The sequence below is a fragment of the Balearica regulorum genome, chromosome 13, assembly GCF_011004875.1.
Source record: "Balearica regulorum gibbericeps isolate bBalReg1 chromosome 13, bBalReg1.pri, whole genome shotgun sequence".
In the NCBI taxonomy this organism is placed as follows: Eukaryota; Metazoa; Chordata; class Aves; order Gruiformes; family Gruidae; genus Balearica; species Balearica regulorum.
This window is the reverse complement of record NC_046196.1, coordinates 17,735,674-17,754,072: the sequence shown is the minus strand read 5'-3', so window position 1 is coordinate 17,754,072 and position 18,399 is coordinate 17,735,674. Positions and strand designations below refer to the sequence as shown.

General features: G+C 36.2%; 1 protein-coding gene across 11 annotated transcripts in view; it reads right to left on the bottom strand.

Moving 5' to 3' along the window:
* Positions 1-2,959: 2,959 nt before the first annotated feature.
* Positions 2,960-18,399, bottom strand: part of CHD9 (chromodomain helicase DNA binding protein 9) — a 97,885-nt gene continuing 82,445 nt past the window's right edge. For 9 of the 11 annotated variants that reach the window (XM_075765956.1, XM_075765947.1, XM_075765952.1 and 6 more), the window contains 8 exons: positions 16,881-17,044; positions 14,552-14,824; positions 13,552-13,720; positions 12,341-12,480; positions 11,626-11,847; positions 10,683-10,811; positions 8,520-8,624; positions 2,960-6,408 (listed from right to left, as the gene is read on the bottom strand). In XM_075765956.1, the coding sequence (XP_075622071.1) occupies positions 5,545-6,408; positions 8,520-8,624; positions 10,683-10,811; positions 11,626-11,847; positions 12,341-12,480; positions 13,552-13,720; positions 14,552-14,824; positions 16,881-17,044 (2,066 nt within the window). In that variant the 3' untranslated portion in view covers positions 2,960-5,544. Of the gene's footprint in view, positions 6,409-8,519; positions 8,625-10,682; positions 10,812-11,625; positions 11,848-12,340; positions 12,481-13,551; positions 13,721-14,442; positions 14,825-16,880; positions 17,045-18,399 lie in introns of those variants that run through there. The other 2 variants (XM_075765951.1, XR_012837645.1) reach the window with 2 other exon arrangements.

The window sequence follows — 18,399 nt, the reverse complement described above, 5'->3', positions numbered from 1 at the left end:
GACTGCTCTTGTGTAGAAGACTTAAAAAAAAAAAAGGTAATTTTTCATTTAATGGCCTACTGAAAACTTAGACAAGAAACATTTTGGATACAATAGACACACTGAAATCTTTTTCATCCTTGAGGACTTTTCTTCCACTTCACCTCTCCCCCCTTTTTCCCCTTACAAAGAAGCAAGAATTCTATTCAAGACCATAGCAATGCTCAACATGAACACACTGAAATAAAGAGATATCCTCATTTGGCATGTTAATTACTTGAATCATTTCCACTACTGGATTCCATATTGTATCTGCCAATATTGTTAAGTTACAGCCACTAGTGTTACCGCCAATGCAAAACTCATGGGGACACCACATACATCCTCTCAGTCTGGGTCCTTGACAGTTGCTAGGCTATTCTACAAGAAAATATATTTTCCACTGAAGTTTCAGATACTTATGAGCACACTATGAAATGGACTTCTGTATGAATGACAAATGGGGACTTTCCTTATGTGCAGAAGAAACCGCAAAAGGGTTAGGCACGAGACACCTTACCTGAACACTAATGAGAACTTTGCACTCCTGGGTCTTGTTCAGGGCTGAACCAGACCGAAGGCAGGGAAAACAAGTCCTCATTTTGCAGAATCACTTTACAGCAGGATCTTGTAAACAGCGGCTTCCTTCCTTCCTTCCTTGTGAGAGAGCCTGAAAGGAGGCAGTTTTAAAAAAAAAAACAACAACACCAAAAACACAGCCTTAATTTCCCTAATTTGCAAGTGACACTGGCTCCTTTTAAGTAGAGAAATGCTAGAGTTTGGTTAATGCCAAGTAGTTTGGAGGTTTTTAAAAGAAATCTCAATGTTAGCTAAATTATTCTAAATAGAAGCTAAAATTTAAATTATAGAAGTCAAAGTGTTTTGGGGTCATAACTATTCTGATTGGAGATACTTACCTGTCTGTACTTCTCCATTTCAAGATTTTAGCCCACCCTATTTTGTGGAAAATTTTCCTTAATGCTTTGTATTTATTTCTCAATGAACAGTGTTTCTAAAATGCTGAGTTAAAACAACCTGAAACATAACAATCAAAATACTGTTTATCATTTCTGGCAGGCTTGAACTTTTGGCAACAATGAATGACATAGTTTACTGACACTAGAATTACAATGCGTTTCAACATCCTTCCTCTGTGTATATTGTCAATATTTTTAAAGACCTCTCTCACATGTACTTAATTACTAAAAGCTAGAAAAGGTTTTCTAAAAGACTAGTTTTCATGAGGAAAATATTAACTGAAACTTACCTTTGTCATCAATGACACATAACCATCAGAAGTCCTTGCTGTACCTTTTAACAGAAAAATTTAATTTCACAGATCATTAAAGTGATCAAGATTTTCTTACTGTTTAGTTATGGGAAGCTATTATCTTTATTTCCTTTTCCTCTAAATGTGACAAAGAAACATTACCGCCTGTCTGTATAACATTAGGGCCATTTAGATAAGCCAGGAGAGTTGTTTTGTAAACTCCCGTAGCTACATTCTTATAATTAGTCTCCTCTGTAGAAACCAGTACAAGCCCGATCTCCCAGGAATGTACAGATATAAAATCTCAAGTGTTGGCAACTACAGCAGTGTAAATCCCACATTACACTGATATAGCTTGCTTATGTTGAAGATAATTATAGGTGTAATAGAACTAGATCGGAAACTGTTAAAACAACTGTAAGTAACTTTACATCACAAATAATTTCATAACACCCTACACTGCAGATCCCTTCATATTAACTATGCGCACCAGGCACACTTCATCTCACTGCAGCTTAAATACAAGCATTAAGAAGTAAGCATTCATTTTGATGGTGTACCAGTACTGCTGTACAGAGCAATAAATGAAAAACATATTCCTAAACAACATGGCAGAAATAATTTACTCAGAGACAAGATAGGAATTTGCCTGGCACACCTTGTTAACAGGCTCATCTAATCATCATATTCAGATACTGTTTCAAAAAGTTCAAAGGAATGCAAGAAATTAAACATCAATACTGCGCCTAGATCATCTGTTCCTTGGAAACAATTTCACTGAAAAACAGATCTGGTTATATTTTAATGTACAGACTAAGATAATTAGATTGTAAAAAAAAAACAAGACACGTTTTTTTCCTATTTAAAAAAATAAATTGTGAGCTTTCTAACAGACCTGCTAAAAATAAATTTTAAACTATTATTAGGGATTCTATAGGACTTCCAAGGAAAAAATAAACAGGGGAGAACATGAGAACAGAGCTCACAAGCGTATGTGCATTTTTATCACCTGGGTACAGACTTGAGAGAGCAGAAGCTCAGAAAGGACGATCACGATCTGAAGACAAAATTCAGACTGGAGTAAGGAGGATACCACTGAATCATTCAAGTGCAATGACAGGTTAAAGCAAGAAGGCACCTGGCAACCAGAAGACAACTCGCATTCAGGAGAAATGTCATGCCCTGTATGAAATATATGAAAAACAGCAACAGTGAGTGCCCTGTACATAATTAAAAGGTTTAAGTAAACATGTAGAAAGTAACGCAGAGTTTCAAAAAGAAAGATTCAAAAGGTACTCCATTGCCAACATGCTTACCCTGGAACATTAAATGCATCATTATTTCAAATTAAGTCAACTTTTGGACCAGAACCTAGACCGTACACTCCTTTCTAAGCCTAACTACTGAAAGGCTGGAACAACAGCTTATTTTGTAACACAACAGAATTACAGGAAATTGATTCCCAGAAAAATTATACAACAGTAAAGCATGGGCTGGGGAGGGGGTGGTGTTACATCCTTGGCTTCAATTTTTTTTTTTTTTTTTTTTTTTTTAGGTCTTAAATTCCCCTTTTAGAGCTTAACACTGAAGCTGAACATTGCTGCTGAAAGATACATGTTTAATCCTTAAAAAGACAGCATTATTTTCACATACTGAGGCCGACATCATGGGTAGTCAAAGAATATGTTTAATAAAAAATAATTAAACTTCCATTTGCTCTATAGAACATCATAGAAAGTAATTCAATAAATTACAAATGACTTTTTAAGACGCTTGTTCAACTACAGAAAGCAAATTCAGACTACACAGAACACAACTGGCAAATATTGCAAATGTCCAAAAAAATCCTGGACTAAGACTTGGATCATGAAGCCTGAAACAAGGGATAGAAATACAAGGCAATAACAGCTAAGGTTCTTTTAGTAACTACCAACACACACTTTATCATCACCTTGGATATCCTTTTAACTTCAGTATTAGTGTAATTCTACTGAGGTTTCCTTATAACCCTTAACTTTATACAACCGTATTTGCATATAGTTTAGCTGATAGTGGGACATTTTTCCCCTTCTGGTTCAAACTGATCAAAAATAAACCAAATACATTATGTTCAAGTCTACACCAGCCTTCATTACTTAAAACTGTAATTGCCTTATTACATAGAAAGAACCACTAGAATGGTAACCAAACTTCACTTGACCATAATTAGGAAAATACTTTATTTCATAAATCTGATATAAATTAGGTTTTAGCCACAAGATTTAGGATTTGTTTTGTGGGTAAGGGTGGGAAGTGATGGTATTGTTGACATACTCCATCAGCAAACTAAGTTAATAACTGTTTGTAAAACTTTGGCTATTTCATAGATGCATCCTAGTTAAATAAAAGTGCTATATTACAAAGGGCAAAATATTAAATATGAAATACCTTTTTTTTTTTTCCCCATGATGAAGAATTGCTACCCCCTTCTCTTGGCAGTTTTTAATTTTCACTATTGCTAAGACACTGCATGAAGGGCCAAAAACCAGAATACTATTTGGGAAAATATGTAACCAGCACAATCCAAATGGTACTTGTATAATTGTGTAATTACATGTAATACTGCTTCTAATTATGGGGCTAGTTATTTTGCACATAGAAACTTATATTTCATTGGTAAAGTTCTTGATAAAAAACAACACAGTTGTTTTACTGTACAAGCAAGCAACAGAACTATATCAAAATATACAGCTTTTGTTTTTTATTTTTAAATTTATCCCTTTGTAAAGCTTTTTCAATGACTTCTACTAGTACCTGTATCTATTTTCTCTTAACACTTGCCTATTCTTGGACCGCAAACGATGTAACCAAGGTCAACTGAAGTCTCAGTTCAAAACTTCTGTAAATGTGAATCTGGGCCTCGACTGTGTCAGAGTAATAGCAGCTTAAGAAGAAGGAGGAATCATATCACACATCAAATATTAGACAGATTTTATATAGTAAAGGGTTCTAAGGATTTGGACTTAAACAGATGCTTTATGCCCTGTTACTATGGTTTCTAGGAATAATTTGTTGTCTTTACTATTCAAAGTGCTTTTTCTTTAGTGGGTAACTCAGCATAATATATGAAGTGATATCCCAATAATGATCTTGGGTAATATTTAATATTTAGTCAGATTTAAATCTGCAGAGAAGTTTAAACTCAAAAGGAGTTCAAAACTATCTATACTTTATTTACCATTATTAACTGGTAACTTCAGGAGGTTTTATGACATAAAACACAAATAGAAATCTACACAAACAAAGCAAACAAACAATTTTTACATGAAGTATGCAGTGTTGAAAGGTCTTTTCAGTGGCACTTTATGACAGTTTGCCTCTTCTGAGTCTTGGGGAAACTACTCCTCATTTTGGGACTTTTAATTCTGCAGAGGGAGCCCAAAACTTTGCAAGGTGTAAACTAAATAGATCTACATGGTGCCAAGTAGCATGAGATAAGACAGTTTTTGCTTTAATTTCCCCTTACTGCTGTCAAAGAGAACAGCTATAATAAGGGGGGGAAAAAACCCCAACTGTCCTGTCTCAGATAACTCAGATTTTAACATGATATACAGGATGTCTTTAGAAAACAAAACAAAACCTGAAAACAAGTAATAGAAACCAATGTAAACTTCCTAAACTAACTCAGCTGAGGTAACAGGTAGCCAGTTTAATTGGCTGATTGGGAAAAATTTATCTTTTTTTAAACACACTTGTACCTGAATTGGAAACAGCAGTGCATCACAACACTAGAGCATTTTCATGTAATTAAAGCAATGGATGGTGATGTAGATTCTACAGCTTTCATGACATTCATTAGCTGCCCAAATTATTGCTGAGTTTTGATCTGTAAATTATAAGTGTCAAGGAGGCTGTAAAACTATATTCAAATTAAATCAATAATATGCATAAAGTATTCTGTGTTCACTGCAAATATATTAAATATACAGCTCTTACTTGAGCATTATTTTCATAAAATTAACCCCCCAACAAAATTATAATGCCTTTTGTTGTAATTTTACACCATTGTGTATTTGATAGTACATACAAGTTCAGAAACTTATGAACTTCAAGAAATATTACATGCAAAACGTCTCTGAAAGCAGTTTGCACTTCTAAACAAATACTGAAATGTTCGGTCAGTAAATCATTGATGCACTCAACACTGGGTTATTTACAATGAAATAATTAAAGAATAAATTCAAAATCAGTTTATAATTTAAGTGCAGAGTCTGGGGTCAGTCTTCATCGCTAGAATCTGAATCCTCAGATGAAGACGATGTACTATCAGATCCAGATGAAGCATCTGCTTTCTCTGAACCCTCATCTGTGCTGTTTTCATTGTGAGAGCTTGGCTCTGTTCCCCCTTTGTCTTCCTGATCTCTAACCCTAGAATTTTCCTCCTTTTCTTCCGTGGGCTTGGCTGAGCCTGTGTCATTGCTTTCACTGTTCTGTACATCAAAAATATTAGACTGAGACAAAGCTGGGATATGAAGATTAAGGCCTGGAGTGAGAAGCATCCCTGGGTAAAGTATGTTGGACAAAAGTAATGGGTTAAGAGAGAGAGGATTGGCAGCTGCAGCAGCAGAGGATGTTGAAGGAGAACTTGAAACAGAGTTTTCACCACCAGTATCTGTATTTTGGTCTTCTGTCCTTTCTTTCTTTGTATCTGCCTCCTTTGAATCGCTTCCCTTTTTTTCCTCTGAAATAGATTCTGTGGACTTTGTTAGAAGTCCTCCCATGCCCAGCAAGTTTGGTAATCCAGCCATCCCTGACAGCAGCATGGGGAACATGGCAGCCATGTTCTTAGCTTCTCCTCCAGTAGTTAAGCCTGCTGGCATTCCCATTAATCCTGCTGTTACTTGCAGCGACTGCAGGTTTTGCAGGTTTTGTTGTAAGGCCTGAAGACTAGGCAGATCCACTCCTGGAAGCAATCCGTTCGCTAGCAGAGGGTTAACCGATACGCTTGCAGCGGTGGCAGCTGCTGCAGCTGCTGTAGCCTTAGCAATCTCACTTTTGGGGCGCCTTCCTCTCCGGCTTACTTCTTCCCGCACAACAGGTCCAGTGAGAATACGGTCAAACATACCTTCTGGAAGAAATCCCTGCAGGAGACACATTGGATATTTTTAGTATTTTGAGAGCTTAAAGATGGAAAAGTAAAAGCAAACAAAAGACCCAAGCGTACAGTAACAAGCATCAAAGATTTTTCTGGCACGTTAGCACAGCAGCCTCATCCCCAGACAACTCACTGGAATTTGCGGTGACTTTGCGCTATCACATCTCCAATGTCTAAAGGCCCATTTCCACAGTGAGGTCTACACAGGTATCTTCTCTGACCCTCTGCTAACTCATCCTTAGAGGTTTGTTTGCAGATCAAGCCAAATATAGCTAATTATACGAGGAATCTCAATTTAAGATCTAAACCAGGATTGCTTTGCAATATTACCACATCCCAATCATTTGACAGTTTAATTAAAAAAATTAGTTACTCAATTTAAATATAAATGTGTGATTGCACACAGATCCACAAACTCCGAGCCCTTTTTATTATTGCTAGCATCTAACATCCTCATATTTCACCTCATCCATCAATGTAAGAATAAACAGTAAAGACTCAAGTTCCATTAAAATGAAATTCAGAGCACTTCTTTTCAGGGCTTGCACAGAGTTACTTCACTTCTGTAAACCTTCCTACCTAACGATGAAGAAAGATTGCAATCGATGCTAATATTCTCTTTGAAATGCATTGTCTTGAAAATTTCTCTTAAAAATGGCAATCATAAGATCAACTATTACTCACCTCCATACTATAATAGCCTTTTTTTCCCCAGCAAATATCTCTAACAAACTAGCCTCATACATTACAGGAATTCAGAACTCAAGCTCTGTTCTTCTGCCCTGTGTATCACTACTAAATTCTAAAAGTAATTCTGCTATAATTTATACCTTTATTCACTGCAGTCTAATCCTGTGCCTAGTTACCTATTTTTCTACCAGAATGTCCCACAAGGGTATTGGAGACTGGCATTCAGAACTTCACAGAAAGATTACAAGTTCTGTTTACAGTGAACTAGAAAAAAAATAAATTAACTTGATCATTTCTTTGCCAGAGGCTGAAGGTGTAACTTAAAATATAATATACTTCTGCCAAGTTATAGTAGGTGAGGAAATAGACTTCACAACAGTATTAACAAAACCACCTTCACTTCTGTTCGACACATGGAATGGAAGAGTAACCGCGTTACCAGAAACCATTCTTTATTATACAACACAACTTTCTGAAGTTCAGAATATGTCCTTATCTTCAAGGCAAGCTGGGAATGAACTCAGAACCGTACCCCATACTGGGGCCAATGACACTTAAAAGGAAAGAGATACCAGCTCCATAATAGTTCCCATAATTAAAGTGTCTATCTGCTGGTTTGTTGGAACTGTGGACAAAGTCTACCAAAACTTTCTTCTTTTTAACTTTAACCAAGTACAAACCTCAAACAAAACCAAACCTCAAACTCACTGAATGCATCTTGCTACCAGTAAGAAGCTGGCTCAGGACTACCAGGGAATGTAGTGCTCTTATCACTAACTTTGCTGGTAATCCACACAGAAGGAATACACAGGCAACACTGAAGTTGTAGAGCAGACCTACCTCTAAAAATACATATTAACTTTGTTCCCTCCACTGGGATCTCAACCCTAGTTTTTAGCTAAAAACAAAACCTCTAAGAAATAGAAAATAGAAATTCTAGGTAGTTATAATAGCTATATCAATACTTGATTTACATTTTGACTGAGGATAGTAATTTCTTAAAGGTGCACACTGAAAGTAAATTAATAAAAAGTAAAATAAATATTTAAAATTATATTTATCTTCCTAACTGTGTAAGAATAAGGAAGTATGCTCTGGGCTAATACCTTTCCTAAAAGCCTTCAAGGCTACAGTTATGAGATGAAAAAGTCACAGTATTATAGCACCTTCAACCAAATCTCTAATTTGGGGTTGCCAGCCACTGTCCCTCCCTTCTTCCTACTCACGGCTGTGCGGGCAAAACAGTTTAGGAAACTGAGCTGGCAGAAAAAATGCTAATATTGACTCACATTCTGCATTTAATATAATACCAGAATGAAAAGCATGCCTTTTGGCATGCCTTCCCCCCCACCGTTTGCCTTGTTTGTTTTTAAAATGTCACAGTTATCTTATTCTGCAAATACTCACAGACTGTTTAACAACTTCTCCCCATTCAGGAGCCACTCCATACTCTGGATTTTCTTTCAAGAACCTGCACAAATCCTTCAGAGGGGGAGCGAACGCACCCCCCACCTGAGAAGAAGACGACAGAAGTCAGGAAATACCCATTCAATAAGAAAAAGGCAACATTCATACTTGACACTGTTTCATTTTTGCCTTTGACATAAAACAATACAAATAATTATATAAAATGAACCATTAAATTATCAATGACTATGGTATAGCTTTTAACCTATTCTTGGTGCTATATGAGAGACACTCAAACTCATCTATTAAACTCATACTTTGCAACTTCAATATTTGACATTTCTACTAATGTTTAGTATCAGAGTTTATTTAGACATGCAATAAAAGGAAAAGCAACCACATGAATAGGGAACAACAGTGGTCCAAGTATTACCAATAAAGTTTTAACTACAATCCTGTTAATCTTTTCCTTTATATCCACTAAATCAGCCCTATTCTCTCTTCTCAGGCAACTTCTAAAAAATACTTCTATTAAGAGGCTCTGCTTCTCTTGTAAAATTATTTCTTGTACTTTTTCATGCCAAAATGGCCAAGTTAAGATTGCTAGACAGTATGTCCTAATAAAATCATATAAGCAGGAAAGTAAGCTTTCAAATTAATCAAAAGTATCATTCAGATCCAGAAAGAGAAGAAACAGTAGAAAGAATAAAGAAAGAACTCCAGCTTCTGCTCAACTTTCTCTATAAACTGCAACTTAAACTCAAGTTTCTAGGCTACTTTTGGTCCCCTCAGCCCTTGCAATTAAATATGTAACTGAACTAAAAACAAAAATGAGACAAAAATGAGTTTGGTGATGCAGAGAAGTTAGGGACAGCTAATAAATGGGAAGACTGAGGTTGATAAAGTAACAGAGTCTCAACTATGGTCTGGAAATTTATTAGAGGAAAAAGAGCCATCATGAAAACACAAGCTTTTACAGCCAGCACAGATCAAACCTCTCACTCCTTGATCATCAACTTTGAGAAGATTCCTCAGGGCATGGCTTACTGCAGAGCAGCCAAGGGTCTGTTTTGCAAGAGACTAGCAACCATACTGGTTTCTCTTTAGAGCAGCTGTCTCAATTTACTGAAGAGATGAAAGATTCAAATTTTGCCTTACTCTCCTCTACAGATGCAAAAAGCTTCTGACCTTAGTATAGCAGCATTAAAAAAAAAAAAAAAAAAAAAAAAAAGTCCTGCTTTCCTTGCAACTGCTCCCTAACAAAAAGAAAAGCTAGCAGTATCACAAGAGAAAACGCTCCATGTATTGACACAGTACCTCAAAGGCTCCCACTGGACCACTGCTCTGGTACTACATTGACATCCAAAGACATCATCGCACCCATCTGTCTGAATTTGTTCAATTAACAACAGTAGTGTACTGCATGCTTTTCCTGAATATTGCCTTTCAGCCTCCTCAAATGTGTTATGCCTTTCCCAAACTCTGATCACCTGTCCAAAAAATTGATTTCAGCACCTGGTCTCCCATCTTCCACTGTCGGGATTTTATACAAGAATTCTCCTTCTACTTTTGTTCCCCTGTTACACCAGTGTTTAACCTAGCAGTGCGATTTACAACAGATATATACTGGTGAACCGTAAAAGTCAAATGCAAGAGATAACTGAAAAAAAGAAAAAAGCAAAATAATCCAGAACACAGGATTTAAGAAATTCCAATGGATGAGTTTCTATGTAGGACGCACTACCAACGTAATTTTCATCATGTCAAAAGTAGAAATCAGAAGATGCACACAGAATTTAGAACTTGTGAGACTGTTGCTACTTTGATCAAAACAACATACATTTCAGTGGCCATGCCTCTGTACTAGTCAGTGGCAGAAATACTGCAATGTATTAAGAGTCCAATTCTATCTGAACATTAATGTTCAGACAGAACAGGGAAGTTGTGTCTGACAGGGAAGTTTCTAGCCACAGCTTACATATTTTCATAGTCGCAAAACATTTACTAGAAGATTGTCACTGACTTTCTTGCTCTGTACCAAAACCTTAAAACAAAAACCTTTCAATTGTACAGAGTATTTTAGCAAGTGTAATATACAGAGTTCTTCATTTCAGGTAACTTTTCACTTGGGGAACACCAGAATGGGACCAGTATTGTGAATACCTTTCTTGCGTTTCTTCTATTTATGAGCTGAACACGTTCTTCACCGGTCAAACTATTAACGTCCAGTTTATTAGGGTTTCGACAACGGTGTCTTTTTTGTTTGGGCCTCCCATCATGCAGCTGCATCCTCTGTTATGAAGGAATTAAAAAGCCAGTTACCTTTCTGATATAACTGTTTCAAAAATGGTAAGATACCTGTGCATTCTCTTGAGCCAGGCATTCATTTGAAGTCATCTTCGATTTCAGAAATATTTTAATAACAATACTAAATTACTAATCACAATCATATAATAAGCAGCCCAGTAAACAGCACTAAATCCTCTCTCTGATGCCTCTATCCATTGCTTTGTTTTAATAATTTTTCCATTTTCAACAGTGCTTTTAGCTGTCAGGAATGTTGTTACTGTTTTGTATTGTAACACCTTTATGTAGAAATAAGGTTGTTATTCCAGACATCATACCTAAGATTTTCTTGCATTCCTGTTCAACATTAACAAACTTCAAATTCAGAGGTAACATAATGAGAACATCATACCCACTCAAACATCACTGACATAGCACTGTAATGTAGGTATGAGGTCCACCCCACTGTAAAGTCTTTAATCCTCTTGCACATCACTAAATATGCCGTTACGCATTTTCGGCTACCATCACAAGTATCATGGTAATATGAGTTTTCTTATCTTAAATAATTTTTTTAATCCTTGGTGAAATTAGACAAAGATCAAATGTGTTTAGTATTGCTTTTCTTGACAATTACATTTGTGAGGGAAAAGGAAGGCTTGCGGAGCTCTAATTATGTTAAAAACCCATTTTCCTTTTCCTAAACAAAACAGAAGAACAAAGAAGGAATAATTGCGTGTAACATAGAATACAAATCCAAATATATTTTATGAGAAATGTTTTACTGCTTCTCTAAAGCAGAGCTGAAAGGAATACTCACAGGAATACAAGCTCCTGAATCTTCAACATATCCAGGATGTTCTTTAAGCCACCTTTCTAAATCTTTTCTTTTGGGGGCATCATCACCTGCAAGCCTTGTCCCATCTTTTAGGTTAATAACAGGAACTGGACTGTCCGCATCAAGCATGCCTTGGGACTGCGTGTAAGTGAGTGCTGGGTTTATTCCTGCAGCAACTTGACAGGAGTTAATACCTGGATTAACCTGGAGAAATTCAAAATAGTTAACTAAATTCTCCATAGAAAACCAACCATCACAATTATTTCACATATGATACAATGAAGCCACAGTTCTGCAGAGCATTATACACACACTCAAGGACTCAGTGAGACCACTCCTGCCCTTTAAGTCACTGTACAATCAGGTCCTGTAACAGATGCTACAGGAAAGGATGTCAGAAAGTTTTGCCATGTCAAATATCAAGTGTTTAATAATACACTGTTAATTACAGTTCATCAGAACTACAGTTAATTTTTAAAAATGGTTATCAATATTGTATACATCTAATACTTAGTAAAACTCTAGCAGTTCTCATGTGTGTAGTCATAAACCATCAGTAAAGAATTTCAGAAAAAACCCAAACCCAACAATTTTGAGTAATAAAGCTTTTGTTGTACATTGACAACTGGTTATGCTCAGTTACAGGATTAACAGTAATTTGGACCTTATTTTTGGATACAAACTCAAATTGACTTACATGATTAGGCTGTTTATTTCTATTTACAAAGAGGACATCAACTCCCTCCACATTCTTCCTTCTTCCTCTTCTCTTTTTGACTACAGGCTGACTGTCAACTATGACTCCATTGGCACTGGCTGTTAAGTGACTGGAAGTACCTAATTAGTGATGCAATAAAATTAGTGTCAGATGCTAGAGCTGTTTATAATAAGAAACATGTCTGAATAAAAAAAGAAATAAAATTACTTGAAATAGTGCACATGCATATAATTTCTACATGTATTATCTCACAGAAATTGCCTATTGTTTTATGACTGTTTAAAACACTGTTAGCATCAGGCTCTGAAAAGCCACTCTGCTATGAAAGTTTCCTGTTATTCCCCCTACCTCGTCCAAATAAATCTGTACAGGGAGGAGTTACAAACTGCAGACATCACGCACACGCACACAGAGGTAGACATCCCTAAATAAAAGTTTATAACAAAACCTTAATGGTATATTGCAAAAGAACAAGAAATTACAAAATGCAAGTGAAGGATAGTATTTTTTTTTAAAAGAAATGTTCTCATCCCTGTACGTATGCAATTTCAATGAACTGCAGTCACTCAATTAGAAACTGGCCTAAATCAAGTACCCAATTCTAATAATTTCAAATATTTTAATCCAAATTTAAACTGCTTGCTTTAGGCTCATTTTTATTTTTTAGTGTACACCTACTGTTATTTTTTATGAAAATAAGCTCTAAGTTTTTCGCTATAAGCCAAAAATTGGTTCTAGACTTTGGTACTCCACTGTTTCATTACATGAGACACAGGAAAGAATATGAAGAGTGCAAACTGACACAGGCATAAATCTGGAATTCTTCATCTTCACTTACAAACTAGCCACAATAAGTTCCAATTTAAACTGATTACTGTCAGTGTACAGTGATGCATTTAATAATTATTAAAATCTTCTTGTGGGGGTGTTTATAACATAGAATGGCATCCTTCTAGTAAATGAATGTTACAGTAACCAACCCTATGAGACAGTATTCATGTGGTTCAACCTCACGCCTCAACTTAGGTTCCCAGTTTCCCCACCACGCTGAAGAGAATTCCTCCGGACTGCAGTTTAGAACAAACAACACTACAAACATCTCTCTCGACTGCCTATATGTGGAGATCAACAGAATAATTCAGAAGATACAATTTAATACCAAACCTTATGCCCTCTGACATTTTATGTACCTGATTCGGGAAGTGATTTTGGGAAGTTGACAAGGCTGGTTTCGGAAGCATTCTGGAGTTCACGTAGCCGAGCCAGGTATTGCTGCTGTCCCAATGCACCTTCTTCGCTTTCAAATGGCCTTTTCTGAGACAGTCCCTGCTTCTGAAAAGTCAATTTCAAACCACCTTCCTGTTAAATAAATGCCAGGGTTAGAAGAGTCTCTTCCGAAGCAGAAATGACTACTTCAAAATCAGGATTCTCACATACAGTTACTCCAGAAGAGTTGAGGAAGAATGAAAACATTGTACTACACCTTAAAACAAGTCTTGCTTCTCTTCACGTAAAAAATAAATCTGAACAGAATTTTCATGGAATTGCTTCCATTAATATAAATTTTAAATTCTCTATCTTCACTGAAAAATCCAGACACTGAACAGCTGTCTACCTCCCTAATCCAGTCCTAAAGAAATGCTAAACTGAATTACAAGAGGAAATTTTCATACGTTTTTATATGCTACAAACAGGTCTCAAACTACAGATACAAAAAATGTTCAAAGCTTCTAGACTGCATTTAAACTGGGGAAATTTACCTATAGCCCTCTAAAAGGCCATGAATAAAGTGCTTGCTGGATAGGACATGCTGCAATGTTTAAAAAGAGCCACACAACAGAAATACTTTTTTTTTTTTTACTAACCATATTTCTTAGAAACAGCATAAAACAGGCTGTCTGAGGAAGCATCAGAATGGCAAAATTTCAATTCAGAGAGAGAACTAACAATGATTTCTTCCAGTGGCTTATACAAATTAAAAAAACCAAAAAGCAAAACCAAACCAAAACACCCCCCCCGCAAAAAAACAAACCCAAAAACAAAACACTCGATGCCCAGAAGCAGCAGACCCAAATACCCACAAACAAGTGTGTGAAGGAAGTGAGAGTGAGAGCAGGCAGCCACTTGCAGGTAAAGCATGCCGCACACCGCAATCGCAATCAGGTCCTAGGGCAATAAAAATAAACATACGTCATTGATTTTCACTGTAAACTCCTTTTCTCGTACATGCTTCTTCACCTTTGACATCTGTGGCGATTGATCATATTCTTCTTTAACAACTGCGAGAGGGGGTGTTGGTGCACTGGGCTCGCTGTAATCGGCAGCTGCCCCTGGACTATCCAGAAGTTTGGTTGTGTAGAAAGATGCCACCGTATTGCTGTCATAGCTCCTTCTTGCTGAAGGCCATTTACCTTTCAACACTGTTTGACAAATACTGTCAAGTCGATTAATCATAACTCGATCCTAAAAAAACAGAGAAAATATTTTTATAAGAGTAATGCTTACCAACATTGTACACATTACATTTGTGTGTTATCTTCTAAATCTAAAAAAGAAGAGAAATTACAACATTTTTCACCACTGGACTTGGACTTCCAAGATTTCTAAGTTCCTGGATTTGTACTGGGTCCCTGTAAAAGTTTGTGAAACCCACCTCCGTACTTCACTGCACCACCTGTAACAAACATGCAACGTCTCTCACCTATACAGGGGCTGGGGGCTGCAAATGCTTGAAACACATTATCTCACTGATCTTTAAAGGAAAGATATGGCAACTACCAAAGTAGTATTTGTAGGTCTGGCTTTGATGGGTCTGAACCTGTGAGCAGAACTGTAATGTATCTGGCAAAAGCATTTATAAAACTGAATCTTCAGACTTTTATTCATGTCTTATTTTAACTTCTGAAACCGTATTTCTCATTCATATTCTTTAGACACCAAACACAGACCTGACTTCACACACCTGCATAATACATAGATCTCGAGTCCCAAGAAACTCAGTTGAGTATACGCAGACTCCAGAAACTACCAAGTTTTCAGATAATTTCAGAGTGCAGTTATTTGTCAAATAAAAATGCTAATGCTAAAATTACCTGTTCTGTAAGCAAACATTTTTTTGCCAAGTTCAAGACACTCTCCTATATTTAAAAAAAGTCTTACTTTGTACATTCTGAATGTCATTTTTCACAACGTGCCCAGCACCTGTGACATCAAAGTTACGCTCCCCTTCTCAAAATGAACATTCAAAAATTATGAAAAGTAGCATTTAGATTTAAATGTATCTTGAGGAGCAAACATCACAACAACTAAAAGCTCCTGAAGTTCAGATCCTACAACTATTTTCCCTGTTTCATCACAGCACTGCCTCCCTTTTCAGACTCTCCTCAACTGCTTGACCTTGAAACTTTTCCTTCATTACAAGGTTGTGATCTGGCTCTGAATTTTCAAGCTGATTTGCAACTCATGCCTATTTCACAGAAGACTTTGAAATTATTTTTTATTAAAATGCCAGTGTGTGTGGTTTTATATATACATATAGATATATATAACATTTGCCTAGCAACACACTAAACATGCTAAAATTTCTTTAGAACTGTTGAAAAATATAAATATCAAAAAAATCTGACACAAGTTAACATCACGTGGGCTTTCCTATGCTTAAAAAAAATAAGGTGACACACTAAAACCTCTATGTGTAACAATGACTATAAAAGCAAGTAGATTTTTTGGACCCAGAAAGTGCCAAAGTCAGTCTTATTTTCCTTATACATCAGGAAAGGAACGTATCCAAAAATATATCACAGTTGAAGTTTATGTGGCCAACAGGCATTCCAGCATTTCACAACTCTGTTTCACCTTCTTAGTAAGCCAGTCATTGAAAGTATAAGAAACTGCTCGGCGGTCTTCCAAGCAGTGTCAGTCATAGAAATTCAGATATGACTAAAGAGCTTAAAAATATTCCGTATTTGTTTCAAACAAAAGGAATACCCAGTCACTTAGTATTACTACCTTCTCAAAGTATAGTTTAGAATTTCACTAATTCACGTATGGAATCATACAGTTAAATGTTAATGTAAAAATTGTATTGCACCAGTGCTTCAGCCAGCCTATACTTTAACATGACTTCCGATTTTGCAATGTAGATGAAAGAGTCCTACTACTATTAAGAAAATTTTTCTAATATTTAGCTTAACTGATTTCTTGCTCTGTTTCATTTTTTACGTTCTTCTGGACTACTCTAAACAATTCCCCTGACTTAAAATCATTCAAATACCTGACCGATTATTTAATCTTCATCTTAAATACGTGTCCTCTTGTTTCCTATATGAACATTCTTTCTTTTATGTATAAAATGCTTTGTCATAATTTTACTATAATTTACCATGAACAAAACTCTGTTTTGTTTGGGGTTTTTTTGTTTGGGGTTTTTTTTCCCCCAAAGGTCTCCTCACATTCAGTGGTATGTCACAGCCCACATTCCTCAACAACTTTGAAAATCAAAGTAGTAGTATAAACTTGCCTTTGGCCAGTAGGATGCAGCCAACATGTATCCACCTTGTAGGAGATAGCTGGAATTTGGTGTCCCATTGTTCATCTGGAAACTGTCTTGCGTCTCATCTTGTGTTGTACTCAGAGAGGCTACACTCTCTTCATCGTATGCTTTTATATGCGGGGTTCCTTCTGCTAAATAAAACCACTAATATCATTTGATGTTGTAAAGAAGTTAAATACTTATTTTAAGAGGTTCAGGTGAACAAAACACATACAACAATGTTCAGAGAAAGTCCAAACACAAAGTTAAATCAAAGAACTAATCCGTTAGGTTTTCCAGGATGACTGCTGAGCCTTTTCTAGGCATGTAAATTCCACACATATTCCTGTTAGTATTTCAAGAGCTTAACATATCAAACATTTAGCTCTTTGAAAACAGACATGCTTCTGAGTAATCTGATAGGCAGTCCTTATTTAATTTAATGTATTTCCTTTGTAAGCCAACATGCACTAAAATATAGAATTAAATGGAAATAAAAGGTGTCTATCATCAGAACATGGCAAATCTACTGGGACACTATTTAAAAAAGCCCCACCCCATCTCATTTACTGGATGGAATGCTGGACATTCCATGTCTTGAACACATGTGTCTGCATCAGTTAATTTTTTAAAATTTTAATCACAGAAAATTTTTTCCTAGTACCTTTCCAGTGCATCCTCTGACATCAACACAATGAGTACTGAGGGACAATTCTACAGAACTCAAATTTGTCTTGATACAATAGCTATGTATCAAGTCATCCGGTGTAATTTAATTCCCCCTTAAAAGATGTTTCAAATGTGAAAAGTATGCCAAAGATCCATGATCATTGTACAACTTGAGAAACAAAACCTGAGCTTAAAATTAAAAGCTTAGATGAACCTAAGAGAATTTCCCAGCATCTACCAATCTCTTCAACTTACAGCAACATAGCCACAAAAAGAAAGGCTGACTGATTGACAAGTTTTTGCAATCTGAGGATGGCACAATTACTTGCTTGAACAGACTGAGCTGGCAGAAAGCAAGGCTAATATTTGGACTTGTAGCACATGTTATAGTATCCACCATCTAGATCTAAATATTTGTGTCATATAACCATTCCTTTTCTCTCACTGTTTTCATGTTATGAAACATGAAATGAAACATTTCATGAAAACATGAAACATGAAAAAACAGAATACAACCATTTCCTCTGAAAATGTCCTTCCACTGCTACAGGCAGCAGCACCTTAATAATTTTAAGTGGCATTTTATTTGCTCAGTAATCATTTTCCCCAGTAAATTAACCCTACAGTTTCTATTTGACACTGCCACAGACAAGAAGATCCATCCAATTAACACAATATTTTTTTCCCAGTACTTCAGGGAAAAAGGCAGCTTATTTACACATGCTGTAATCCCACTGCCTAAGTTCATCCTCTTCCTTTCTCTGTTACCATGTTATCACACAGCAGAGAAATCTTTTCACATTCTGAGCTTCAGTGGGGCAAGAGTAGAGGACACTTC